The 27,024-nt window shown below is 43.5% G+C and overlaps 1 protein-coding gene across 1 annotated transcript; it reads left to right on the forward strand.

The window, feature by feature from the left end:
• Positions 1-24,065: 24,065 nt before the first annotated feature.
• Positions 24,066-25,872, forward strand: LOC137899752 (diencephalon/mesencephalon homeobox protein 1-A-like). The gene is made up of 4 exons (XM_068743792.1): positions 24,066-24,219; positions 24,452-24,630; positions 24,907-25,330; positions 25,451-25,872. Exons 1-4 carry the CDS (start codon positions 24,066-24,068, stop codon positions 25,870-25,872), a joined length of 1,179 nt encoding a protein of 392 aa, XP_068599893.1.
• Positions 25,873-27,024: the final 1,152 nt, after the last annotated feature.

Consider the following 27,024-nt stretch of genomic DNA (forward strand, 5'->3'; position numbering starts at 1 on the left):
GGACTATAGGAAGACAAAAGTGAAAGGAATTTAACTTTCTTGCTTGATGTGCCCTTATCTATCTATCTATCTATCTAGTCATGAATCACACAGGAATCTCCACAGGCATTGAAAAAAGGTTAAAACCAAATTTGAATTTAATTGTTAACTTAGAAAGGGTTAGGGTTAGGGTTAGGGTTAGGGTTAGGGTTATGTACACCTGTTTGACGCAATGATGTCAAATTATTGTGCCGTCACAAATGTAATCAAAGTGTCGACTCTTCTTTCATCAGGCTGAACTTGACTGTCTAATGCTTGCGTCCAAATATCATTCATTCATTCATTCATCTTCTTGAAGACGAGACGATCGTAAACATCTCGTTTTCAGCCGCTTTTATCCAAAATACGGGTCCCGGGGAGGTACACTCTGGATAAGTCGCCACATCATCACAGGGCTTGCCCAATATATGAAACTTGCAAAGAAAAGTTATATTTTGTGTTTACACACACACACATACACACACATATATATATATATATATCTAGAGAGAGAGACGGTTTACTGCAGTTCTTCATTGAGTTTATTGATACATCTTCCAGAGGCTATCTGTGATTGAATCTAATTGTACTACATGCTCTTGGTACCCCCCACCCCCCCAACACACACACACACTACGGTGACAGAGACGAGCGAGGACAGAGACAGGTAGCAGCAGAGAGACAGACAGACACACAGAAATATGGAGATGGTGCGGGTGTCAAGACAGGCAATCAGTTTTCTTTTTGTGAGCGCTGAAGCGGGACTTGTGTCACCTGCAGACCAAACTCCATTTCCTCTGATTACGTTCTCTGAAATATTCCATTTGTCAGTGTCACGGCCCCGGCCATGTTGCCACGGCGAGCAGCCAGCCGTGTCTGTTGACTGTGTCATTCTCCAATTTACATCAGACACTGACAACATCATCATGTCCCTAATGTCCCCTTGGCTTGCTCACGCTCTCTTCTCCTCCTCTTCCTCTCTGGTGCACCGTTCACCTATATCTGCAGCCCTTGGATCACAGACACGTCAGGCGTCAGTTGTCTGCTTCTACATGTGATTTCCTAGCAGAGGGAGACTCTGAGCTAGGGGGGGTATAATTTAATCTTTAGGGAGTTTTGATCTTTAAAAAGTTGTCTTTTCTTCCATTGTGTGTGTGAAGCATAGCACAGCTAGCATCACTCAGGCCTCGAATGCTCATGCAAGTGATCTAACCCCATTAGCAGCCAATGTCTTCTCTAGAGCAGAGCTGGCATGGTTCAGAGGAGCGGATGGAACATTCAATCTCATTCCTATCATTTTCCCTATCATTATTCCATTCACAGCCATTTCTCTCCATCCTCAGTCTCGAGAGGGAATGGAGGGAGTGAGAAGGAGGGCATTGTGCACTCTGTGCCCAACTTTAATATGACTGGAGCAAAAAAAAGAGAGAGCGAGGGGGGGGGGGGGGTGTTCATACATTATTCGGGGTCTATCATGAAGCCGCTATCACATTCTCCCGCTTCTCTTCTCTTCTTCTTCCTTTCATTCCCTCACTCTCCTGACAGGTAGCGGGCCGGCTGCCTTGATGACTAGACTCAATCACCTGTGACAGTTTTGATTTGATGTCACTCTCTGGGTCGCTCTATTTGTTTGAGCAGTTACGAGGTAATTGTGTGACATCGGCTGGGGGGGGGGGGGGGGGGGGGACCTGCTTTTGCGGCGCGACCATTGAACTGAAGGGACGAGACGAGGGAGCATGGCAATAATAAATGAGGGCGATTCCCAGATTGTGTGTCAGTGTGCGTTATTGTGGGTTTGGGTGAGGGGGTGAATAGCTGATGGGGGGGAACAAGTAAGGGCGATGGGCTCCTCTGCCCTGGGGGGGAATTCAACACATTGAGGTCTCCTGCATCGTCTCTTATCATCACTTTCTCCAGTCTGAACAGAAATGTTTCTGTGTCTTTTCTCTGTCAAAAATGAGTTGAGCTGTGAGTCAGAGGAACTTCTGAGGCCCCTGAATGTTGGCAGTGTGTAATATTTATTATACTGCAGTATTTCTGCAGGACATGATGAGCGATCATCAATAAATGCATTATAATAAATATATTTAGATTACCAACTGATCAAATGCCAACATAATGTGAGATAAGTAGGTAGTCGGCTACATATGGAGCTGTCCAGTGCTGATCCACTACATTAAGTTACATTTTTTACTGTGTTACGGTTTACATTTGGCCTTTGGAGGGCAAACATAATACTAATGTGGCCCTTGGAGAAAATGAGTTTGATACCCCTGCTTTAGCGTTTCAGCATATACCTGCTGATTTTTATTCTTTTCAAACTTGGACAACTGTTGGTCTTTGCAGTCAGACACAGCACACAGCAGCAACTGACATGAACTGAGCCCCCCCCCCCCCCCCCCCAAAAAAAACCCCAACACTTTTAAAAGCCCTGAAGACAATCTGATAAGGATTGTGATTATTGTACAAACCACATTAGCTGGAAAGTCCTCTCTGTATTCAGAGTACTCAGTTCCCCCTGGCTTCGGGTGCCAGAGATAATCTAGAATCCTCCTTTTCTTATGGAGAAGAAGCAGAGAGAATGCTCCGTCTCCAGCTTAAACCCCCACCCCACCACCACCACCACCACCACCATGTCTGGGTCAATTTCCTTATGACAAGAAGGACAAGCAGGAGATCATTTCAGGTGGATCTGCGCCTCGACCGCTAAAAAAAAATAAGAAAAAAGAGAATACAAGTCTCTGACCTAGTAGCATTTTCTGCTCTGACCACTGCACCAGCATTTAAGGTGCCAGCAAAAAGGCTTTCTTACTCTGCGTGTTGAGCTCATCCATTTGTTTGTTATCTCAATCCAGGATTTGGAGAGATACAAAGCTGATTAAGCAACAAAAGCATATGGGAAGATAAAGAACACTTAGGTAATGGGTTTAGACTGCCTGTTTAGCATGCCAAATTCATCCCCCTTTCTCTCAGATCAAAATGCATTTTTTTTTATTCTTTTCCTAGTCTGGATCCAGATGGGGGAAAAAGAATTAGACAGGGAAGAAAAACAAACAAAAAAGAGTGAGAAGGAGTTAGACAAGAAGAGGCTTTTTTTGGTGACAGTTTGGGGAACCGGCAAAACAAAGCTTCTTCCAGTTGTCTGCTTTCAACAACATGTTTATGTGGCTTAAAATTTGCTGTTCAAATCATAAGAAGTAATATGTTTAATTACTTATTAATGTAATGTGATCTGGAAAAAATATATATAATTTCAATGTACCACATATTTGTACATGGTACAGGTTGACAAGCAGCACACAAGGTGTGGAGAGGACAACGGGAACGTCCAACAGTGTAATGCAATCTGCTTTAATAACCGCAAAATGAATCACAAAAAGAAAATGCAAAGTGTTCCTGTTAAAACAATTTTACCATGTCAAATGCAGTGGACTAAATAAGAACAACACACAATAGAAAATGTTCAAGCTATAGACTGACAGAGGCTCCGAGTAACACAACAGCAGAAAGTCAAGGAGTTTCCTTTAACTTTCAGATGCATGTAGATTTATGTTCATTATTGCTTTATTAGTTGAACTATTTCCCAAATACAATAAGTACCCATCCTTATAGGTGTCCGCTGGTTGGTGTGCAAACCAAACCAGAACCATTCAAGCCAGCCTCGCTCTCCCCTGGTGAACCTGGCTAAACGCAATCTCTGGGTTTAGCAGTCGCTCTGATAGTAACACCTCACAGAGGTCAGTGAGCAGCGAGGAGGGCTTTGGCAAAACATATTTACGCTCCTCCTGCTGTCCCCTGCGCCCCCCCCCCCCCTCATGGAAAGAAGCCATGAGAAAGGTGCTTACTTAGACGAGATAAAAACCGAGATGAGAGGCAGCGGACTTGGATTAGGGAAGGGAGATGATCACGGCCAGAATAGGCAGGGAAGAGAGGGGAGGGAGGGTTCAGTGAGGATGGGAGACAGTGTCTGGGATGGTTGGATATGGGGGGAATATTAATCTGGGTTTAGTGTGAGCAGGACCTCACAAACGGCTCAAGCAAACAGAGCTTAGACGAGGCCAAGCCTTGGAGAAAGTCCTAAATCTTCACATTAGCTCCCCGCGTTTCTTCTACTGAACCCGTAAGCTCTTTTTCTAAAGGACAGCACAAACAAACCACAACCCCCCAATAGTACCTCTTGCCAGCCCTACATTTCCTCCCTCACATACAGACAGACTCTCAAAATCAAGACAGCTTTGAGAGTTGAGATCGCAGGAGATGTTTATTTCCAGGGCCTGAGTGGATAGCGAGAGATTAAATGGGACCCCTTCCTAAAGCGACAGGACGCCCTTACTGTGTTGCTCATTCTTTGGTGTGTCCTACTTCTGTGTCGGAGAAGAAAGAGAGTGCAAGCATGAACATCTTCAGGTTTTCAGCTGACAACCTTGACAATCCTTGAAAAAAAAAAACGGAAAAAGCATCCAAATGTTGTCCGCTTAAAATATTTTTTTTAATAATTCAATTGGGTGGATTTGTTTTCCTGCAAGATTCCAATATTTGAACCATTAAAGGATTTTCCTTCTTATCAATTCTCAAGGGAGATGTCCTTAAATCCTATTAAATTAATTAATGGTAACAGTGTTTGCATTTCCCAGACGTTACTTTTTTTCGCCCCCTATTTCCGTCGGTGAAGGCACAAAAATGAAATGATTGGATGAAAATGATCAGGTTGTAGCAGAGAAGAAGGGGCATGGAGGCAAAAGAGTAATACTTCTCAGCAGCTTTAACGCTTAAAGAGGGTATCAGACGACAGTCCCGTTGGTGGGGGCCGGGTAGTGAATTGCTGAACCTCATCCCATCACCTGCAGCTTCCTGGTAGGGAATTGGAACCAGGAAAAAGTGGCATCTCACTGAGTTTCATTAACCTGACCACATGTGCCCAAAGCCTGGGTATTAGAGCTAATCAAACTGGCACTGATACTCCGGCTGCAGTCCTCCAGGTCACCTGGGAAGCTCATCCAGAGGCCTGCTGCTTCCGACGTCAGCTGCACATATGCAGATGTTTGGCTGGTGTGCAATCACACACGTAAGCCTGCACCCACCAGCAGGCACACTCGCTGCTGCGTCCAGTCCTTTAAGCCTCGTGGCTAAAGCACATACATTTCTGTAATTGCATGAACATGATTTGAGCGTCAAACCGAGCCTTGACGAGTCTCACTGGAATGTGATTATATTTGTCATGTTTTAATATGATGACATTAAAAACATTCAATAAATTACATTTATAAATTGAATCTGTAATTTAGATTGGGAATAGAAATTACCCAACACCACTGTCAGCATACTTGACCTACATAACTTGGTAGATGCTCCTGTACTGAATGCAACTATTTAAGTGCCTTTTTGAATACTTTTCCTGGCCTTTCTCCTCCGGAGGCCATCTAACTATTCAACCAGCTACAGTGCCTGATGACTTTTATAGTGTCCATGTTGATGCCTTGGCACTGAGCTGATTCAGTCAGGATCTGTACAATGAGGTATCCAGAGGATGGTTGGGCATTATAAGACAAGAACAGCTCAACCCCAACCCTAAATCCCTCTTGCCCCTGTTGACCCTGCTTTCACCCGCTGCTGTTTTCTCATTCTGAGTTTTTCATTTGACTTTTCAGCTTAGCTGCTGTGGTGCATGAGAGGAGCTTCATATGCTGCTGAGAGCTGGGTTCATTGTGTGGCCAAGCTCCCACCGCACTGCCTGGAATCTGCTGGAGCCACTAGTCCAGAGTCACAGCCCCTGATGCACATGCCACTATTGGGACCACGTCATCTTCACTGTGTTGGATTGTCTCGGACACACACACACACACACACACACACACACACACGTAACATACAGCTTACAGTTTGTGGAATTACTGCACGATTAACCTAATGCTAATACAGGAAAAAGTAGCCATTTAAAGTTGACAGTGAGTAAAAATCCATTTTTGTAAGCAAGATTTACCAATGAGAAGGAGTAAACTAGGGTTTTAGATATGTACAGTAGGAGGACTAGTTGTTTTTAAGCTCCCTGCAGTCTCCCACTAGAAGCATTATCCGCCCTATGCACCTGTCAGACAACGCAGCATGACGAAAAACGCACCTTCACCGAACGAATACTTGAGCATTTGCGAAACATTAGACACAGGACAATGCTCCAGCTGCTTGCATTTAGTCAAATAATCAAAGAATATTACACTCGATTTGAGTCCATAATTTATTTTACAATGTATTCAAGACCATTTGTGTGCATTCAGACTTTTACGTATAGAGCCTGCAGGCTGCTCCCTGCAGCCTTCAAAAGAGGCCCCTCGGGCACTGCTGAGGGTAACAGGGTGTCCACTGAGGCGCCCACTTGCTAGAACAACCTTCATCAAGGCAACGCCCTCTACAGATCAATCTTCCTGTGACACTTCATTTAGACTGCATTAATGTGGAATTAGAACCCATTACGGCTATTGGCAGGACCTGACAGTCCCTCCGTACAGTGATCCTCCCTTCCCAGGAGAGACACTGCTGAATAGAGCAGATAAGGCTTTTTCAGCCCAGCTACAAAGCGGAAGAAGTCATTAGACCCCCCACCCCCTTTCAACCCCATCATCAGTATTGCTAATCAAATAAAAGGATTTTCAGCATCTCTGCTTCTAAACTCCAACTGAGTTTGATTTAAAGGGGAAAAAGAAAAGTCTCCTGAATGATAAATCCTAATTAGCAATACTTAGACCGGCCTTTGTTATTAAAATATATAGATATATCATAAATAATAATAATAATAATGACTTTATGATATAATATCAGACGTGTAATCGATGTCTGCCTTCTCCCTAACACAGTGACTGTTATTGTGTTCACGCAGCTTGTCAGTTGGATCAGACAGTTCCTAATATCCTTGTGTCTCTGCACACACGGACGACATCTTTTTCTCGACGTGTGTTTGTATAGTGTCACACAGGGAGCAGAGAAACTCGCAGACAGGGAGGGTCGTGTGTTTTTTGTGAAAGCGGTCACCCGTTACATTTGGAGCCCAGTTTTAAACCCTGAGAATGACACTTTTCCTTTCCATCAGGACATGCTGCTCACTAAAATGGAATTAAATGGCAGTTCAATGCAGACAAACAAAAACCTCTTGGGAGACGCCATCCATCCCCACCATTTGCATCATTTAGGCTATCGGGGGATTCCTCTTTTGCCAGCAGCCAAAGCAGTGAATCTGATGAGATACTGATATCTGATCTGGCAACAAGGGTCACAGTGGAGACAGTCATGGGATGGGAGTCAGGTCTGCCTCACCGCATGCCTCATCCCCATCTCTTATGTGTTCCTCTGTCCCCCACCCGCCACTCTCTCAGCAGAGTTCATGGCAACCCCCCCCCCCCACCCCCCTGTGCATCCCTCACTGACCAAGCCGGTGAGAGGCACACAGATACCCCCCTTAAGAAGCTTTGCACTCTGGAGGAAACTTAATCTCCTTCTTTAACGCCATACCTAGGCTCTTCGCAGGCCCTGAATAGAGCGGGGGGAGGAGCCGGCTGCATAATATCTCCGAGCCCACATGGCAGCCCAGCCCAAATCTGAATATCTGAGCCACGGCGGAGCTAAGAGCTCCAACGCCAGCACAGGAATTAGCCCTCCGACAGGCCATGCTAAATCTTCTGCCTCCTCCCCTCTGCCCCACTTGTTCGTTCCTCTTTTACTCTCCTGCAGTGACTCCCCCCCCATTTTATTGCACGTATTTGACAGGCTGGGATAGACAGACGGTGGAAATGGTACACAGGAGTTCTTTGTACACATTCACTTTTAAAATGATAATAAAATGTCAGGTTTTTTTTTAACCATTAAAGGAGTTGCTTGGCAATTTGGGAATGTGTTTAAGTTGTTCTTTTTCAGACAGTTCAATAAGAAGATGGAACAGGAAGTGTGAGCCAGGAGGCAACGCTAACGTGGTACGTCTGAATGCAACCAAATCCACATGCAGCTCATAAAATCACTAACAGACATGCAACCAGAAAATATGCCATGAGGTCACAACCCGTAATAGGTCGTAATCTCCCAGCAAATTCTTGTCAGAGAGGCATATAAGCATTTTTTACAAAATGTAAAGTGGTTGTTTTAAAGTCCAAGAATTTCTCTCTCATTTTTTTCTATAAACAAAATGACTTGAGGTGTCAAGTGGAAGAAAAGTCCAAATAAAATGTGTTGTTTTTGTGTACTTTCTCACCTATACTCAGGTACAGACCAGTATGACCGAAGGGCAGGGGTAAATATTAACCCTTGACAGACTTGTGTGGAAAATCTCTGAGCCTTTTTATTTGCAAGTAGGTGTGACAGATTACCGAAGAAGGGCGGATTCCTTCGTGGCAAGAGGTAGCGGTCCTCTTTACCCAAACACTTTGGGACCCGTGCTCTGACATGCTCCTTTAGCACCCTGTCAAGGGACTATTCCCCAAAGCAAATACAGCCAGGGCTTTCTCTCCCCAAGGCAGGCCCTCATAAACTCCCTGAAAAGGACTTAGAGTGCTGAGGAGCCACAAGAAAACAAGATGTGTGGAAACCAAACAGACCTTACAAAAGCTCCGGACATGGTTTCTTTAGTCAACTTAACAGGAGTAGGGTGTTCGCTTAGGGGAGTAAAAAGCAGAGGGAAATTTCAGCTTCATTTTTATCTCAGCAGGTCCAGACACATACCAGCGCTACATTTCATGCTGAAAAGTGTCCAAGAGAACTGCCTGTTAAACCTGCTTTCTGTCTGGTGTATTTATCTAAAATATTAGTTTATACTCTTAATTCTGTAAACAAGACCCATACGCACCAATGTTTGTCATCTGCACCTTTATTTTAATTCTTGATAATAATAAAAATAGAACAAGACAGAAGTTGGACAGAGCTTTGAACTCTTTCGGGGAGTTCTTAGCATATTTATTATTTCATCTAGAAATGTATTGCACTTAGTAGAAGTCAAATCTGTCGCTCATTACTCTCGCCGAAGGGGAGGCGAGGATATTGCAATTGGGTCCGTTTGTTTGTATGTTTGTCTGTTTGCTTGTCTGTCCGAGCGCATAACTCAAAAACTAGGAACCCAATCGACTTGAAAATTTTACACAAGCAAGGTTCTGTCCGTGGCTCGGTCCTCCCCGAGAATGGCGTTGATCCGGATCTGGATCCAGATTCTAGAATTATTTTTACATCTGGAATTGTGCCTCTGCTGTAAACTGCCACTTTAAGAGGGAGGGACACGAATGGCATGATGGGAAAAAGAGTCCAGAAGGTGTCTTGTAGTACGTTCCTGAGCAGCAAGCTAGAGCAGGTTTGGCCCCTCTGATCCGGAAGCCCTGTTTACTGTCTCACAAGATCGAATAGTCTTTTGGAGGCGAGGGTCTGCAATCTCTAATTGTCGTTTTCTAGTTGATTATGCTGCTGGTGTTGTTGGGAGGCTTGTTCAGATTAGGCCGTCTTGGGAACTGCATTTTGAACCCGACGTGGACCCAGCAAAGTCATTTACGGTTGTGGTGCGAGATTCTGTCACAGCCTTGATAATACAGTCCACACACTGGCTTAAGAGATGCAAGAAGTATATGAGGAATTTAAACCTGCAAGTATAAACCTGATCAGAAGCTTCTTCTAACCTTTTAACGCACAGACGAACCTACCTCTGAATCAAACAACTGGGTCAAATGGCCGAAGCAAGAATTAATTTATAAGTGATGGTGTGGAGAAGTATGAATGTTGTGCAGGCAGGGTGATGATGACGGAGGTGAGGTCAAATGGGAGTAAATGTAATGAGTGGATTCCCCTGGGAGGGGTCATAGCTTCTTTTACCAAAGGAGTCAAACAGATCATCCATTTATTCATCATTTTGTAACCATCTTAATTGCGATTAATTTTTTCAATTTAGCTGCGTGTGTGAGAGAGAGAAAGTATATACCGGTATGTGCAATCAGAGATCATGCTGGACCTTCTTTTTAAATTTGCTTTGCCTGATTTTGGAATACATTTCTCTTGAGCCTCGAGCAGACTTAGACACACTTGTCACATAATCAAATGTGAAATACAAAGTGCTGCATGGTAAAGAGGCCAGGACTTTATTCCAGGGGAAATAATTTACTTTCTCCCCTCTTTCCAGCTGGTTTCTTTCATGTCATTTAGATGAGTGGTTAATAAGGCAGAGCGTTAAGAGGATTATGATCTGGCTGGGCCATGGATGTGTGTGTGTGTGGGGGGGGGGGCATATAGTCGCGATATAAGGGGCGCACATAGTCAGCTGGTACAATGCTGGGCAGGAGGAGAGTATCCTCCTCACTGTCAAGATTCATTTAGTCAGAACTAAGCACTGGGAAAGCTCTACAATAGCCCCTATCTTCTTCCTGTTCTTTTGGGCTAGGGCAGATTTTCTTCCGAGCCTGTCTATCCCTCAGCGTTAATGAAGACCTTTAGCTCGGTCCAATCAGAGGAGCTCCAGGTAATATTAAGCCAATGAATAGGTGAGAGATTCAGTCCCAAATGGAGTTTGGGGCTCAATTTGGAATATAGGGGAAAAAAAGATGGGAAATCAGGGTGCCTCATATTTGAGCCCCGGACTGAAGATTTTAGGGTTCTGTCTGAAGGAAATCCAAGATACCAAGACAGAGCTTAAAAATGCTTTAGAAACGTGTGCACTTTGGCCAGTTGAGAGTGGATTCACTTGAGTGGAAAGGAATATGCTCACCTGTGAATCCTCCTCTTGATGTGTTCTCAGGGTGATGTATCTCTGAGTGACTGGAAGGAGAGCAGCCTCTTTACTGAACAGTCCTGCCAACACGCGGGTTTCCAACATTGCTGGCCCTGCTGCCGTTGGCGCGTGTCCTTCTCTGCCTTCTCCAAGCAAGGCACTTTGCAAGAGCCCATTTCAAGCAATCTCCATGGATCAGCTCCGCTCACTGCAGAGAGAAGACGCATGCCAACCCCACCATCATCATCCCCAAACTCCCTCAACCCCCCCCCCCCCCCGACTCACACACACATTGCAACCTCCCACCCCAGCCTGCGACTCACAGCGCCCAGCACCAGGCTTCTTAAATGCATCTTTAATTCAGCAACTTTGAAGTGGCACGCCGGCAAATGCACTCAATCAATTATAAATGAAATAATCTCCTTATAATATTAGAGATTTTTAAAGTCTAAGAAATACTGGGAGATTAGGGAGCCCAAATCAGTTTTAGCCGTATCTAAAGTGACAGCAGGAGAATCATTGGAAGGAGTGGGTAGAAACTTAAAATGATTATGTAGATCTGTGTCACTGCCGAATGTTTCTGCAAATCCCCGCTGGATCTACCGCAACGGAGGAAACAGATTATTCCTGCCCTTATTTAAAGGGTTGGAGTTCTTAAGTGGCTTTTTTTAAAAGGAAACATTTCTATATATTTACAGCCACTCGCTGTCCCTCTCCTCCTGAAGCGCCTCACCACCATCTCCTAACGCTCCGGGTCAGCCCGTCACATACGCACGAGTTCTACATTGTACAACGAACGGATGAAGATGTTGTTGAAGCTTGAGCCTATAGCTTGCCGTGATGACTCATCAGAGCCGAGGATGATTATGAAGTCGTGACATAAAGTTTCCCGAATGCTGTTGTTGTGTGCTCTGTGTTTAATACGAAGTTAAATTCTGTGTTTTATTGCTACTTCGTGACTAAAACATTTAAAGGGGTTCCCAATCACACATCGAATTTAGAATTTTAACCAAGTGCAAGGCTTTTATTTAGTCTCGTACCTCACAGATATAATCTTTGAAAATTTGCATTTAAATCTGTAGTACTCACGGCTCCTGCTCGGTTGTGCAAACCTCGTGTTTAGTTCATTTTTTTCAGCCGCAGCTCTGTTGTTTTTATCCAACCATTACTCACTATGGTATAGAAATTATGGCCCGGTGCACATTTCTATCATGCTGGGGTTCATTCATTTTTGATTACACCTTTCAGATGATATAAATTAGTCCTATCCCACACTGGTAGCTTGATGGATTACAGGGAACAATATGAAACACACTGATCAATACCATGGATTTGTTTTTTGTGTTTTAGGGCTCTGCGGCTCTGCGAGAGGAAGTCAGCTTTTGCAAACCTGCTCGGTGCAAATGAAAAAACTAAAACAAAAAAAACAGACACATTTTAACTCAGCTCATTTCCACATCTATGTCGTTCTGAAGAAATATTTTCAATTTGATGTCTTGATACTACGTCTCTCATCTCTCCTTTGATGTTCCCAGTGGATCAATCCAGGGGCACTTATTCCAGGATTCAAGGAGTAGTGAGAATCTGCTTAATCATAGTGGTGAACCTCCAGCCTCTTCTGACGCACAGTGGAGTGTTCAGTGGATGAATAGCCTCATATAGGACAGGCACAGGGGTCCATGCAGACTAAAATAGAGCTAAATATATGAAATATTGGATTTGTAATCCCACAGCATCTGCATCTGCTTGAGGTGGGAAGAAGCATATGTTTCCTAACATTTATGTCACCAATGTGTTTACAGCTTGTTCAGCTCCCACGAGCAGAAAGAAAGTAAAGACTTCTGTCGTTCAGATGCACAGCAGGTTAAATGTTTCATAACGCCTCTGTCCAGACACGGCAGGAATGTGATTGCAAGTTTAACATCTGGAGGGAGAACATCTGAAATGCATGAGAATGGTGGCGAGCTGTAAACCTATATGAAGGAAGAAGAGTGATTTTGTTTCTGCTACTAAAAATGCATCCAAACTGATTAAAACCTTATTTTTATGTGAATATATATTTTAAAAAATGTCTGCGTACCACTACTTTAAATCTTGAAAGATGCGATTAGTAATTATTAGTCTATTTATTGCTAGCCTGAATGGATTTATTTTGAGATTTCTTAATGTTAATGTTATCCTGCTGGATGAACAGATCAATTTATTTGTATTGTCATTTTCTCCTATGATTTGATGTTTATTTCTTGTTCTTTGGCTGCTCTGTTTTACAGCATAAACAATGATCAACAATAATCCAAAGATTATCCAAAGATTACAGAATGACCGTTTTTATTGACTCATGTAATAGAAATCTGGATCTGCTGTCTGCTTTTCATGCTTTTCAAATGACAATCCATTGGGATGGGACTGTGACAGTCGACTGACCGTATGACAGGGGGTGCGTTCTCTCATTTTGACAGAAAGTGCTGAATGTACAGAAAACAATGAATAAGGCGAATTTAAAAAAAAAGAAAATTCACAAAGAGGAAGCCGGCACTTCCAAGGAAAACAAATTGGGGGCCCATCAGACAACTTACTTGCACATTTATCAAGCTTAATGAAAATGCTCCATATGGACATGGTGCAGGTCAAATAAATAAGCCTTTAAAAATCAATCTCACCAATTACTGTCCATCTCTCTTGGAATAGAGCCACGATTGACTCGGTACACAAGCAAAAGGGGCAGATGCCGGGAGAGGCTGAGGAGGAAGGAGGGTGACAACTTTGTGTTGAGGTGATTATCACCACTTCTGGCATGAGCTGAAGGGCCTCTCAACAGCCTCATTGTTGTTGCTAAACAGTTTTCGCTCTTGCTTGATGATGAAAAGGGAACATGCACCCACACATCTCATGGGACTGTTACATAATGTGTTGTGCATCCCCTGTGACCCCGCCAGCTGGGCAGGCTAAACACAGCACACACACACAGGCAAGATTCTATGGACTACCACAGGGTGGTTGGCTATCAATACATTATTCATATCCATCTGACGGGACACTCGCACACACTTATATTCAAATCCAGCCACTTAATCATACCAGTGGCAGAGCTGAGAAGTCGTACATCCCCGGCGTAGATGCCCGAGTGTTTTCCTGCACTGTCATCAGATTCCCTATCTGTCCCCGGGGTGTTACCTCTTCATTCATATTCATGTCAGTCAGATCTCTGCCAAAGGGCTCCTCTGTAGGGTGTGTGTGTGTGTGTGTGTGTGGGGGGGGGGGGGGTACAGAAGGCCCCTGAGGCAGGACTGGCCCCTGACATGCTGTACTTGCACATTAGCGAGAACATATGACTAATAGATGTTAGACTGGGGAGCATTGTTTTAAAAAAATATATAAATTTTAACACAAATGCATGAAATATTTCTCATCCTGTAGAAGCAGGACTCCTCACACAGTTAATCAGCGCTGATTACGAACAGATCAATACATGCAGATATCCGTCCACTCCAGCGCTCTTTACCAAGCCGTTGCTGCCCCCCCTGTGCTGAAGGGATTATCTGACGGCAAGACAGCAGCTCTCACTCCTGGGTTCCTCCAGTCTGCCGCCACCTGACAGGCAGGACAGCCTGCCGCTTTACATGGCCAGTTGGGCACAGCAAGACTCCTTTATATCCTGAAAGTCGCTCCTTCTCCTTCCCTGTCATTGCTCAGTAATGGGCATTCTCTCAATTCACTGATGGAACAAATGTAACTGCAGGTAAACAGCTCATCTGAAGTATTATCCTTATTACATTACCCATTTGCTCCTGATTGGAGGGGTCTGTGAGAACAGGTATCCAGATTAACCAACCTTGTCGCTGTGGGGATCGCAGTGTCCTTTGGGCCAGTCAGTGAAGAGACTGACATCACTCTGTAATCAGAGCCAATCTGTAATCAGAGCCAATCTAACAATAGACCAAGATTACCGAACGCCGATTTCACACGTGACCAACTGAAGTTTCATTTCTAAATAACACCAGACTAAACATTTCAGCACAAGACGGTGAGACAGGAAAAATGTCTTCCATTAAATGCATTCACAAAAGATTGAAGAAGTTAATTTAAAGAAACATTTTTTTTTTTTTAATATGCGACTATTGGGGAAATGTCTTTATTACTTTGCCTGGAAGTGAGAAAATGTATTTTTAATATGAAGAATTCAAGCTAGGGAGGCTACCTTAAAGACTGACAGCAGCCTGTAGTTTTGTTTGAGGGAGACCAACTGTGTCTTGCAGTTCCTCTAAAGATCATCAATGAACAGATTCTAGATTTTAATCTGTACCAAACTAGAGTCATCAAAGTCCAACATGGCCTCTTGTTTGGCACATCTTTACTTAAGAGCGATTTCTTTTGCTGCTTTTTGCTTTTTGTTTCAGTTGATTTGTTTCCCAACAGCAAAATGAAGACTATATTGCCAAAATTCTCCTCGCAAAACTGTTTGTGTTTAAATGATCTTGTTAGGCTGATGTTCCAGCGGTCAGTGGGTTAAAGCTGGATGTGGCTCTGCCCTGACGGCAAGCCAAAGCCTTCTTAAACAGGCCTGTTTGCAGAACAAGGCATAAACCCAGATTATGAAACAACAATAAATGAACCCCTTAAACTGATTTCATAAAAAGACTGTATAAAAGAGATTATGGAGGAAGAGCTCAATGCAACAGGTCCTGTTAGCTGTGCTCTTCCTAAGATTCATCCTCACCACTTATAAACTGAAGGGATGATAAATGATGAACCATCACTGACAAAGTGTTATTTGCGATTTGCACAGCTTTATGTTGAAGTTTTGTGCTTTCTTTGTGTTTGACTTGCTGCTCGTGCGTCATATATTCAGAAAAGTGTGTCTAAAGCAGGCGATTAAAGCAGAGCTCCTGTTAAAAAGCCATAATTCTGATACTAGGAGACTAAAGAGGCAACACAGCAACAGCTAAGCCAGACTTCTCTGAATGTATGAATCCAGATGACCCGTAGATGCTTTCAAGCAGATTTAACAATAGCCAGATGTTGGATGTTGAGACGGAGACAATGTACGGGGGGAGCAGTTATCACACCGACTGAGTGTCCCCCCTGTCCTTTTAATCAAGAAAATACTAAAAGCTGTGTCTAAGTGCTTTCAAATCAGATAAAACAGATGGTGAAGAGTAACTTTGTGTAAGTGTGCACTGCTTTGTGAGGCTGGTAAGGACCAGAGAGGATTAATCCTGGATGGGAGGCTGGCTTTGAAAGGACTAGGAAGATGGGAATATAGACTTTCTGACTTTATAGGATCATGATGATCAAAATGTGGATGGAAGCCATTCGTATGTGATGGAAAGATTTTTTAAAGGGGGAACCGCTCAATTTCACACTTTAGCACTGAATGCTGCTTCTCTTAGACTCTTGCTAATTAATTGCGTTTAATGCTGCAATTCCCATTGTTCTTTAGAAGCTTTTTACCCAAGACATTCCCAGTGCTAATTACCCCCCCCCCACCCCTCCCTTTGTATTCGCAGTCAGATTATTTGTGTCTGAACACACAAATCAACAATAAAAGATCCACTGTCATGAATGGAGAAGAGGCCCAGAATCTGCCTGTCTGTCTCACCGTTACTGTAACAGCCCCTGCCTTTTCCTTGGGTGACAGTTAATTACCCCAGATAAATCCATTGGTAATTTGTCAGGCTCACCCAGTGTGCCCCCCCTCCAAAATCCAACCACTCCTCCTCTCTTTCTCTACGTTCTAATCTCATGTAATGAATCGCTAATCGCTCAGTCCCTGATGAGCATCCCTTTCCTATTATCTCTTAATTACCCCCATCAGACGGTGTCAACAAAGGCCAGCAGGGGGCATGCTGTCGGGTAAAAATTAAAAATGATGGATGAAATGATTGATCCGCATTTAAAAAGCCTCTAATTTGTTTTGCGCGGATGAGGGCAACGCATTTGCTTTCATGTTATGAATGATTTACGTCACCATATTTCTGTTAGTATACCTGAGAGCAAAGCAACTCACTAAAAGCCCCCCCGGCTGTGGAGGTTTATACACATAGAGTTACAGTGTGAAGTGCCTGTTTCCCAACCTCTGCTCAGCTGTCCGCCTCCAAGTGGCCCTCCTGTGAAGCTGCGACCGAAAATGGAGCCCCTAACTCACGGAGTCATTTGTAGATGCAGCGCTTGGGAACTGAAGGGGGGTTGTGGAGCAAAGATAGAAACTGGAATAGGCAGCAGACGCAGAACAGTGTCAGGGTATTTGTCCACACATGCACAATGTGACTGTGGAGCCACAAATTCAGAGGGGGGAAGTGAAGGTTGGCCTGTATCTTTATAACTGTCATTCATTGTCTATTGAGAAAATCGTGCTGTATCTTGGTGTATTATTGTTGTTGGGCACAGGCTGGGCTCGGGTGTGATAGAGAAGATAATCTGACTGAGAAAAGAGAAATGCCCATCCTCCCTTTTCACAGTCTGAGAACAGATCAAAGAACGGGTTCGAGATCACACAGCCTTTGCTTGTTTGCATCACCGGCGCAAACCGAGAGCAATTTTTTCTTGCGTCCACAATTGACAGGTGCTTAATGCCAAGTCCTCTTAATACCGAAGGTTTTTGAATTCATCTCACTAATTTCGACATGTCCCTCTAAGGATCTGGAGTTTAACTTTAGAAAAAGAAAAAAAAAGACCCTTTACGGCCCGTTTTGGAATCTTGGTGTCTGTTTTATTTTTTTTAGCAATCCGTTAGTGAAAGCCTGTCAAAAATTGTTAGCTTCTCCAGTGAAATTACTTATTCGCATCTTAGCTCTCAGTCTTGCCCTATGTCTGCACAGTTTCTTTCTATCCTCTTGTTTCTCTCCTTTTGTTTAGATAAAGCGACGGATTAGAAAAGATTTGCCCCCATAAAGTAGTGGTTTGATGGGCTTTTATCCCACCATGTTGCTAAAGCTGTGTAGCCCCTGGATTAGGCCCTGACAATAGGAACCCTTGTGCTGGGCCGCAGCCTAAGGGGCACAACCAAAGGCCGTCTCTGAGAAAGAGCGAGGAAACAAACCTGCCAACATCGATATGTCAAGTCTGCCAGAGAAACCGTTCAGAGGAGAAGCCCTGCATTGCTGCAGCATCGTGTATCCATCGATGAGCCTGCAGCATCGTACACGGATGAACTGTGGTGATCAAAATAGCAACTTCTGCTCAGTCTCACTTACAGACACTCGGCTTCACCCATAAAAGTATTTTAACACCACTTTTTAAGAAACTCCTTGATGTGTAAAGTGTAAGATCCTTAGAGTCCTAAACATTCAAATCTATCTACAGGTGCTGCTATGTCCAAATGCACAATTATTGTTTAAAAGCTATTATAAAAGCAATCACATTGACCAAGAGATACTATTTTCTCAAGACTACAACCTGGAAAAGGCGATAAATCTGGGTGCATGGAGTGAACTGACCAGGCCTCTGGGGTCTGCTCATCTAAATTCACACAATACCTCTCTGGACAAACCGTCAGCTGTTGATTTGCATTGTGGGTAATGTAGGCTTGACAACGAATACATAATGTCGAGATTAAATGGAAATGTTGATTTTATTTTTCACATGATTCCTGTCGTATTTTAGGAACACAACATATGAAAAGTTGAAAAGCTTGATCAGTCAATCAATCAACCTTTATCTTCCTATTACCATAATATGTAAAGTGCTCTCAATCATCTGTTGCGACAACTGCACACAAACTTGTAACCTGACTTTGCTGTTTCATCTCTTCAAGGCGTTTAAGCCTCTTTCAGCTCAATGTTTTGGTTCTCCAGTTTTTGTTCTCTCCCACTGCATCCATTTAATTTTCTTAATTGTTCATGAACTCCAAAGCACACCATGCACCACCAGCTTCTTCATGTCTGCAAAAATCTGCATGATCTGTTAGCATTTAAAAAAGTAAGAATATTATGAAGGTGACAATGGTTAGCTAAAATTGTGCAAAAAAATAAATAATCAATTATTCAATATTAAGGTGTTAATTTGTCTCAGTTCTTAAAATTTAAATGTGTACTTTCATTTAGAAGACAGAGGAGAGTCCGTCAGGCTTCCAACATTCACGAGGGAAGTCCTAAAGATGAATGTGCAGCTATGCAGCCAGAGGATTGTTAATGGCACGCTGCTTTGTTACTCCAGTCACACAAGTCCCATACGTCATAATGATGAATTTCACCCAAATGACTAGAAGCTAACCTTGACAGAGGGCCTGTGCAGACCACAGAACCTCCAATGAAGCCTAATGCATGAAGTTAAAGAAAACCTAATGATAAAAGTTAATGGACTCTGAAGGCTAAAGGCATCAACTTTCGCCTCAATCTGATGTAAAATGCCGCTTTGAGGGGTAAAATTACAAACGTTCAAGCATTTTAAACCTGATAAAATTGTGAATACGATTTATAAGTTGCTGCAGCTTCTTCAGCTGAGCTTGGATTCAGGCACCCAAAGTCATGATGCAGGGATAAAGTTCTGGTATTCAGGCATGCAGGAGGAGGGATAACGCAGCGCTGGGGAGAGGTTTTAACATGATAAATTTTGAATTCAGCCAGGGTGCAGAGAACAAAGAGCACAGCAGCGAAATCCACAAAAATCTGAGATGAATTTGGGTTTTAGAAAGTTAGCCTGGAGCGAGTAGTGCTGCCATCCTGAAGGTAATAAGGATCAGAAGCCGCATGAGAATGGTAAGTAAAGAGATGTGTCCTGCATTCAGGATGATGTTCATGATAGCAACATGGTAATGTCCTCCAAAATAAATCCATTGCTGTTCACATGTATCTAAAATATCCCATTTCCTGCTTTATAAAGCAGCAGACTGAGAGATGTCTTGATAGAAAGTCAGCATGTCTGTAGACTGACAGGTCATACACAAACAAACCAGAGTGATTTCGGAACACTAACATTTTTGATTACTATCGATGTCCTCATGTTATAAATTAGGTTGCGTTTCATCTCCCCCCTGTTATGGAATAGTCTGCTGCTCCACAGGCAATGTTCCCTCTAATTTTTCATGCGTCTGAGCAAACACAAATTCCATGAGCAGTCCCTTTGACAGCACCATAGTAAGACATTTTATTTAAAACGCACTTTACATTTGAAAGAAAATCTCAAAGTGCACAATGGCAAATGTGGCGTTGTGCATATGGGGCTAGACGATTGTTGCCAACAACGCCACTTTAGGCCTTTCAACCTAAAAATCTATTTTGTGTTCCGTCGGGTTTCCAGCTCGTTTTAGCGGGTTTCCCCACCCACAGGTCCGCTCACAGTGCACAGTGAAAACCGGCACGGCAGTTACTAATTCAAAACATTTATTTACGACTCTAATAACAAAAGAAAGGGCGAGACAAGGCAGTGACAGTCTACGGCCAACCTGCCTTCGAGACGGGGAAAACACAAATGAGGACCCGGAACGAGGGAGGGGAAGCGCCTATATACGCCCCCCCCCCAATCAGTGGTAAATGGGCCACAGGTGCTCCCTCCCACACCTGCCTGCCCAATCAACGCCAATCATCCGGTTACATAAATAAATAACATAAAAACAAGTGATAAAATGAACAAGCAAAGGATGTGTGTTCTGTGGTCCAGCGAGAGTCCTGGAACTCCGGTCACAATGGCGTCTATTAGCTGCGTAAAAACATGTGAATCTCATCATTAGCCGGAGCAGCCAGTCACCAGCCACTCACTAACTCAGTGGGAAGTAGCGCAGAATGAATGTTTCCTGTTTATGTTATTTTACATTTAGGTTGGGTTTTTTTTTTGTGCACAACATAGATTTTCGCTGCGCGAAGACCGTATCAGCTGTGCGTAATTACGCACGAGCGCACCTTAGAGGGAACGTTGTCCATAGGCCTAATTGCGCTCTAATAGCAGGCCTTCCTGACACTTGCTGAAAGCCCTCGTCCACGCAGGACATTAGCCCTATTAAGTTCCGTGAAAAAGCTGATTTGGGGAAGAGCAGCTGAGAAGAATTCCTCCTCGCTTTAATTACTTTAGCAACGGTTCCCACAAAGAGACACTGGACAGATTTACCTCCAGTTTAAATTCTTGCTTCCATCGGTTCACAAGTTAATCTGATTTCTTTTTAATCCTTTCGGTCAGAAATTCGCTGCAGGCACTAAATAAATAAAAAATTAAACAACAAAATAATTGTGGGAATTGAAAATAATCTTTACCTTTTAATTATCAATTAGACGTAGAAATTCGCAAAGAAACCAAATTAGATATTTTAATATTATCAAATCATATTAAACTTCTACAAACATTAATTAATATATTTTAGCTGCGCTCACGCAGGCGTTCTACAAATGAGTGTGGCCAAAGATCAGATCGAGTTCAGGTCCTGACCCCCCCCCTCAACTGCAGCTTCCTCTTTCTCTCTCTCCCTCTCAGAAAATGCAACAAAATATGCAAGCTTTACATTAAAAGGCTACTTTTCGCTGCCCTTAATTCCAGCCTAAACGGTTTTTCTTCGGGAGAAGAAATCTTTTCTAAAAAAACCTTGAAGAAGAGAGGGGCATTCTTGTTCTAATCCTCTTAGCAGCAGTCATTTAAAGACATTTTTGGAGGGTGAACGGGCGTCTTGTCTACCAATCCTAACCTAAATCCCTCGGGCCCGGGGAGCTGCTGGAGGAGGCAGCGGCCCAGCCCGAGTTTCTCCATCTAAAGGAGCAGCATCCAATGAAAGCAGCGCATGAACCCCGAAACACTGAGCACAAGGCCTTTACTTCTCATTTTGCACATCGTCCAGGTCGTTTTTATTAACTGTTTTTTACGAACTCAGTATTAATGTGTTTTAAGTTTTGGTCTGTTTGCTTTCAGGATAAAAATGTGATACAGGTATTATCAATTTACTTCATTTTTAACATTACTGCACCTGATATGTGGAATGGTTGTTTATCCAAACCATTCATTAGGGTGAAAACTGCAGCCCTTTGAACGTGGTTCCATTTTTATTTTATTTTTACAAGTAAACCCTTCATATAAAAACAAACAAACAAACAAAAATTGGGAGTAGTTCGAAATGCATTCTGTTAATGAATTTCATACAAAAAATATTGCTGGTCAGGTTGAAGCCAATATTATTGTCACCTACAAAATTAACAATAATGTGTTTTATATCAATAAATAAATAAATACCTTCGGTAATCTATTAGCAAAAAAAATGCAAATCAAAAAGAAATATTTTAGTAATTTCGCCACAGCATACAAGTCGGCACCTTGGAAGGAGAAATCTGCGCGGGGAGGTGCGGAGGAGGAGGAGGAGGAGGAGGAGGAGGAGGAGGTGGAGGAGGTGGAGGAGGAGGGCGGAGGAAAGCAATGTGATTGGAGCAGAGAGGGTGCGTCTGAGCGGCCGGTGACGATGACCCCACCCGGAGCGCTTTAAAGGCAGAGAGATGGCAGCTCAGCATCCTCCCACATTCACGGAGAGGTGAGGCGGAGGACCCGGAAGAGACGCCGGGAATTCCACAGGATATAAAAGTGAATGAATTCAAACTAATAAAGAGGAGAGACTGAACAGAAGCCCGTGGATGTTAGAGTTGGAGATGTGAAAGAAAAAAAATATTCAGCTACCGGTGGAGATATTTCAAATAACTTGTAAAGAAGGAAACGGCAGGTAAGAAGTTTGCTGACGCCAAGTTGGACGATTTGCAGCGGAGTCTGTTTTAAAACAGCAGCTTTTCTGGGTTTAGTTAGACCTTTCCTGTAGGTCGTCAAATTTTATTAAAAAATAAAAAAAAGACTTAAAGGGTTAAACATTTTAATGCTTGTAATTTAGTTTAATTGCACTTAGGTATTTGACATTACAGACTTGAGCTGTCATGTCATTTTACATGTTCGTGTTTCAGGTATAGTTTAAGATTCTGAATGCTGCTGAACTGACGCCATGCAAGCGCAGAGCTCCGGCCCCGCGGCGGTATGCAGAGAGAACGCTGTTTAACGCGTAAATCCACGGCATGACGCGCGTTAAACCCACGGCCCCGAGGCCACGTCACATCGCCATGAAGAAGGAGTCGTGTTAAATTGTTAAGATGCATTTTTGAAAATAATAGAACAGATTACACGAATCCAATCACATGCTCATTTGATTAAAATTAATGCAATTAAATACTCACACAAGAAAATTAGTCACCACGCACACACACGCGCACACACACACACACACAGTCAGTTCTGATGACAAATTAAATATGAACCTCTTTCACCCGCATTAGGCAGCAGTCATTGTGTTTTTTCTGAATAGCTGTCACACATCTCCGTTATAGCCTCGAGGCGTCTGACACTGACCTGGGACCCGCCGCAGCCTGAAATAAACGACCCCGACCCGAGTCAAACTCTCAGGGAGCAGAGTAAATATTTAGTCGCACCTGCTGTCGGCCTGCGGAGCGTTTCAGCGCAGTGGAATGAATTAAATCCTCTTTAGAGTGAACACTGGGCTGGAGATACTCCCACGAGAGGGCAAAATTATCCAAATTAATTTGGTTGTTTTTTGTCATGTACATGTAAAATTATTTAAACAAACAAACATTGTTATTATTATTATTATTATTGATAGATTTACATACTGCAGGTAAATTACAGATGGAGGAATGTTGCGCACAACAATGAATTAAACCACAGGACTTCAACATGGGTTTAAATTGCAGCATTACATCATAATAAAAATAAAAAATATCCAACCTAAATTGAAAATAACATAAACACGTAAACATTCATTCCGCGCTATTTCCCACTGAGTCAGTCTCCGGTGACTGGCTGCTCCGGCTAATGATGAGATTCACATGTTTTTACGCAGCTAATAGACGCCATTGTGACCGGAGTTCCAGGAATCTCGCTGGACCACAGTACACACATCCTTTGCTTGTTCATTTTATCTGTTTTATTTGTTGATTTTTATCTTTTGTTTTTATGTTATTTATTTTTATGCTATTGTGCACTTTTAGATTTGCTTTCAAATGTAAAGTGCGTTTAAAATAAAATGTCTCATTATGATGTTGCTCAAAGTTGTCCAAGGGACTGCTCAGGGAGTTTGTGTGTTTGCTCAGACGCATGAACAATTAGAGGGAACATTGCTGACAGCCATATATTTCCGAAAGCTTGGATCTCATCAATATATATATATCAATATATTGTGTGCGTGTGCGTGTGCGTGTGCGTGTATAGTGTGTTTGAATATTTTCCCTCTGAGCTTACCTGTTGCCATTTCAGTCATTCTTGCCACAAAGAATGCAGTAAAATATATTTAATTGTCTAATATTGCTTAAACCACAGAACACTTGTTCAGAGCAGCTCGTTTTGTGTCTTCAGCTCACCTGTCATGCAGAACTACGGGGTTAACGGCTACTCTCTGCACGCCATGAATTCTCTGAGCGCCATGTACAATCTTCACCAGCAGGCGGCGCAGCAGGCTCAGCATGCACCTGACTACAGGCCCTCGGTGCATGCCCTCACTCTTGCAGAGAGACTGGCAGGTAAGGGATCAGTTGCTCATCTTGATGTTCAAAGTATCACTTCGGCACAATAATATCAAAGATTTCCTTTTACAATTATTTCAGCTGAGTACAAACTACTTATAAACCGGTGGTATTAAAACAAGGTCAGCATGCATTGTTCACCTGCAGGGTGCTAATGTTTGACTTTGACTCGTCCTTCAATTAAATTGCTCGTGTTTCCTTGTTTCTTTTAACGGCTGCACATTTCAAGACATTATCCTCGAGGCCCGGTACGGCTCACAGCACCGAAAGCAGCGGCGCAGCCGGACGGCCTTCACCGCCCAGCAGCTGGAAGCCCTGGAGAAAACCTTTCAGAAGACCCACTACCCAGATGTGGTGATGCGTGAACGTCTGGCCATGTGCACCAACCTTCCTGAAGCACGCGTTCAGGTTAAAAATTACAAATTAAACATCTTAAGTGCGGGCATGAACGCCATGGTGTATCGAAATATTTGTACGAAAGCCCATATTGGACAAATCCAGACTCGACAGAGGGCCAGTATGGGGTCGGGTGAGATGAAGGGTGTTCAGTTGGTTGCATTTTCAGTTCTCACCACTGGGTGTCAATAAATCCTACAAACTGTTTAAAGTTATACTAACGAATGCTAAGTGGGTTTTTGGTTTGTCCTTTGACCTCACCTGCTCTTCCCATCATCCATCCTCCAGGTCTGGTTCAAGAACAGGCGGGCAAAGTTTCGTAAGAAGCAGCGCAGCCTTCAGAAGGAGCAACTCCAGAAACAGAAGGAGGTGTCCGGAGATTCCGAGGGTTCCACGGAGACCTCCAAGACTGACATCCCAAAGACCAACAACAACTCCGCTACTACTACCTTGCATCCTGAGGCCCACACCCCTCCCCCGCCTTCCTCCTCTTCCTCCTCCTCTTGTCACTCGGAGTCAGCCGCACAGCCCCAGCCTGGAGAGATGAGCGTGGAAGTCAATGTCACTTCTCCTGAGGAGTCGGACTGTGAGTCAGCGGCAGAAGACAACGCGGACAGAGAGGAGGATGAAATGAGGGGGGAGGCGAGGGTAAAGATCAGGGAGGAGCCTGGGAGCAGCTCCCCATCATGCAAACGCCTCAACCCCACCTCAGGTAAAAAGTTTGCTGTATATGTGCCGTATCTTTACAAAAATATAAACGACACGTAATACACACAAAAAACATTTTGTGTCCAAATGTGTCTAAAGTACTCCTTGTTGTTTCCCGTTTCAGACTCGCCCCTGAGCTCCCCCACCTTGCCGTCCTCCAGTAGCGTGACCAGCGGTTTGGGCAACTCCTACGCTTCATCTCCCCTCAGCCTATTCCGGCTGCAGGAGCAATTTCGGCAGCATATGGCTGCCACCAACAACCTTGTGCACTACCCTTCCTTTGACATGAGCACACCGTCCTCTCTGCCCTACCTGGGCATGAACGTCAACATGCCGTCCCCGCTGGCCTCCCTGCCCTCCCTGCCCTGCCAGTCCTACTACCAGACCCTGTCGCAGGCTCAGCAGGTATGGAACAGCCCTTTAATGCAGGCAGCTCCAGGGGGGCTTCCCGGAAGCCTCAGCAGCAAGACCACCAGCATTGAGAACCTCCGGCTGAGGGCCAAGCAGCATGCAGCATCGCTGGGATTGGACACACTCCCCAACTAGGGCTATATGTGGGCGGGGCCAAACTTATTATGAGGCCTGTCAACAGGAGGTGGGCTCCCTTCATATGTATCATATCTCACTCAAAACTCAGACTCGTCAGCAAAAAGTATATCATTTAAAAAGCTCGATTTGGTCTCTATCTGATGTCAGACTCCTCTGTATGCATCCAAATCCAACATAGTGCTTGCTTCATGCAATTTAACCGAGCTGCTTGCAGACGTATGTGGTTTACCAGAGTCCAAATAAAAGCTTGAGCAGTTTGACAACGGTAGAGGCGATACATATTTTGGTCATTGAAGACCTCATTAATGTGTCCAAGAGCAAGCACTTACAAAGACAGGGGACCTTGGGTTGCCAACACCTCCTCCTCATATGGGAACCCCAGAAAGCAATGAACAGACCTTAAACAGAATATTTAACAAGGACTCGGTGGACATGATAAAATAAATTCCCAGCTGGACTGCACCTGTGAACAAACAGCGCTTCTTAGCTTTGGCTCTTATGTTTTATTTGATTCCTTCCTGGTGAACGGCATAGGTCAACGTTATTAAAAGCTAGTTGCTCAAATATGATTTCAGCATCCTCTGTAAAATCAAGGCAGGACGTCTCCTTCCAGGACAGATATTAAAATTTTCTATGATTCAACTGCTGAATGTGAACAATGCATGCACGCACCCTTCTGAAGCATGACACGGACTATAACTTCAGATCAGATATCAGAGGTAAAGTTTGGGTCACTCAAAACAATCCCTCTCGACTGGGTTTTTTTTTTTTTTTATAGATGGCATATAAGCCTCAAGTCGCAGCACTGAACTCAGCCTGCAAGACTCTGCTGAGCATTGCAAATATCCATCAGCGTTTGCCTCTGTCTGAACACACACTCCCTGTCTCCATTTGTGGGAAGGATTTGAGACAAAGCGTTCACTTTATTTTTCATTCATGGCTATTAGCATCAGATTTAAAGAAGGAAAATAAGAGAAGATGTGCAAATAAAAATGAACCCAGTCAATATTTTTGGTTGTCTTGAGTGCAAAATTTATTCCCCACTTCTTGTGAGCAAAAAGACGGACAGACATATTCTGTATTATAACTGTAGCTTGAAGACATGTGTTTCTGAAAATGTGAGTAATTTATCTGTTCAATGCAAGGGAA

This window comes from Brachionichthys hirsutus, chromosome 9, assembly GCF_040956055.1.
Source record: "Brachionichthys hirsutus isolate HB-005 chromosome 9, CSIRO-AGI_Bhir_v1, whole genome shotgun sequence".
In the NCBI taxonomy this organism is placed as follows: domain Eukaryota; kingdom Metazoa; phylum Chordata; class Actinopteri; order Lophiiformes; family Brachionichthyidae; genus Brachionichthys; species Brachionichthys hirsutus.

Bases quoted from the DNA above. Each gene is read 5' to 3' on its own strand.
- LOC137899752 (XM_068743792.1), top strand. From the start codon at position 24,066: ATGCAGAACTACGGGGTTAACGGCTACTCTCTGCACGCCATGAATTCT. The intron at 24,631-24,906 runs GTTAAAAATTAC...TCCATCCTCCAG, and splicing joins TTCCTGAAGCACGCGTTCAG to GTCTGGTTCAAGAACAGGCG. The intron at 25,331-25,450 runs GTAAAAAGTTTG...TTCCCGTTTCAG, and splicing joins ACGCCTCAACCCCACCTCAG to ACTCGCCCCTGAGCTCCCCC.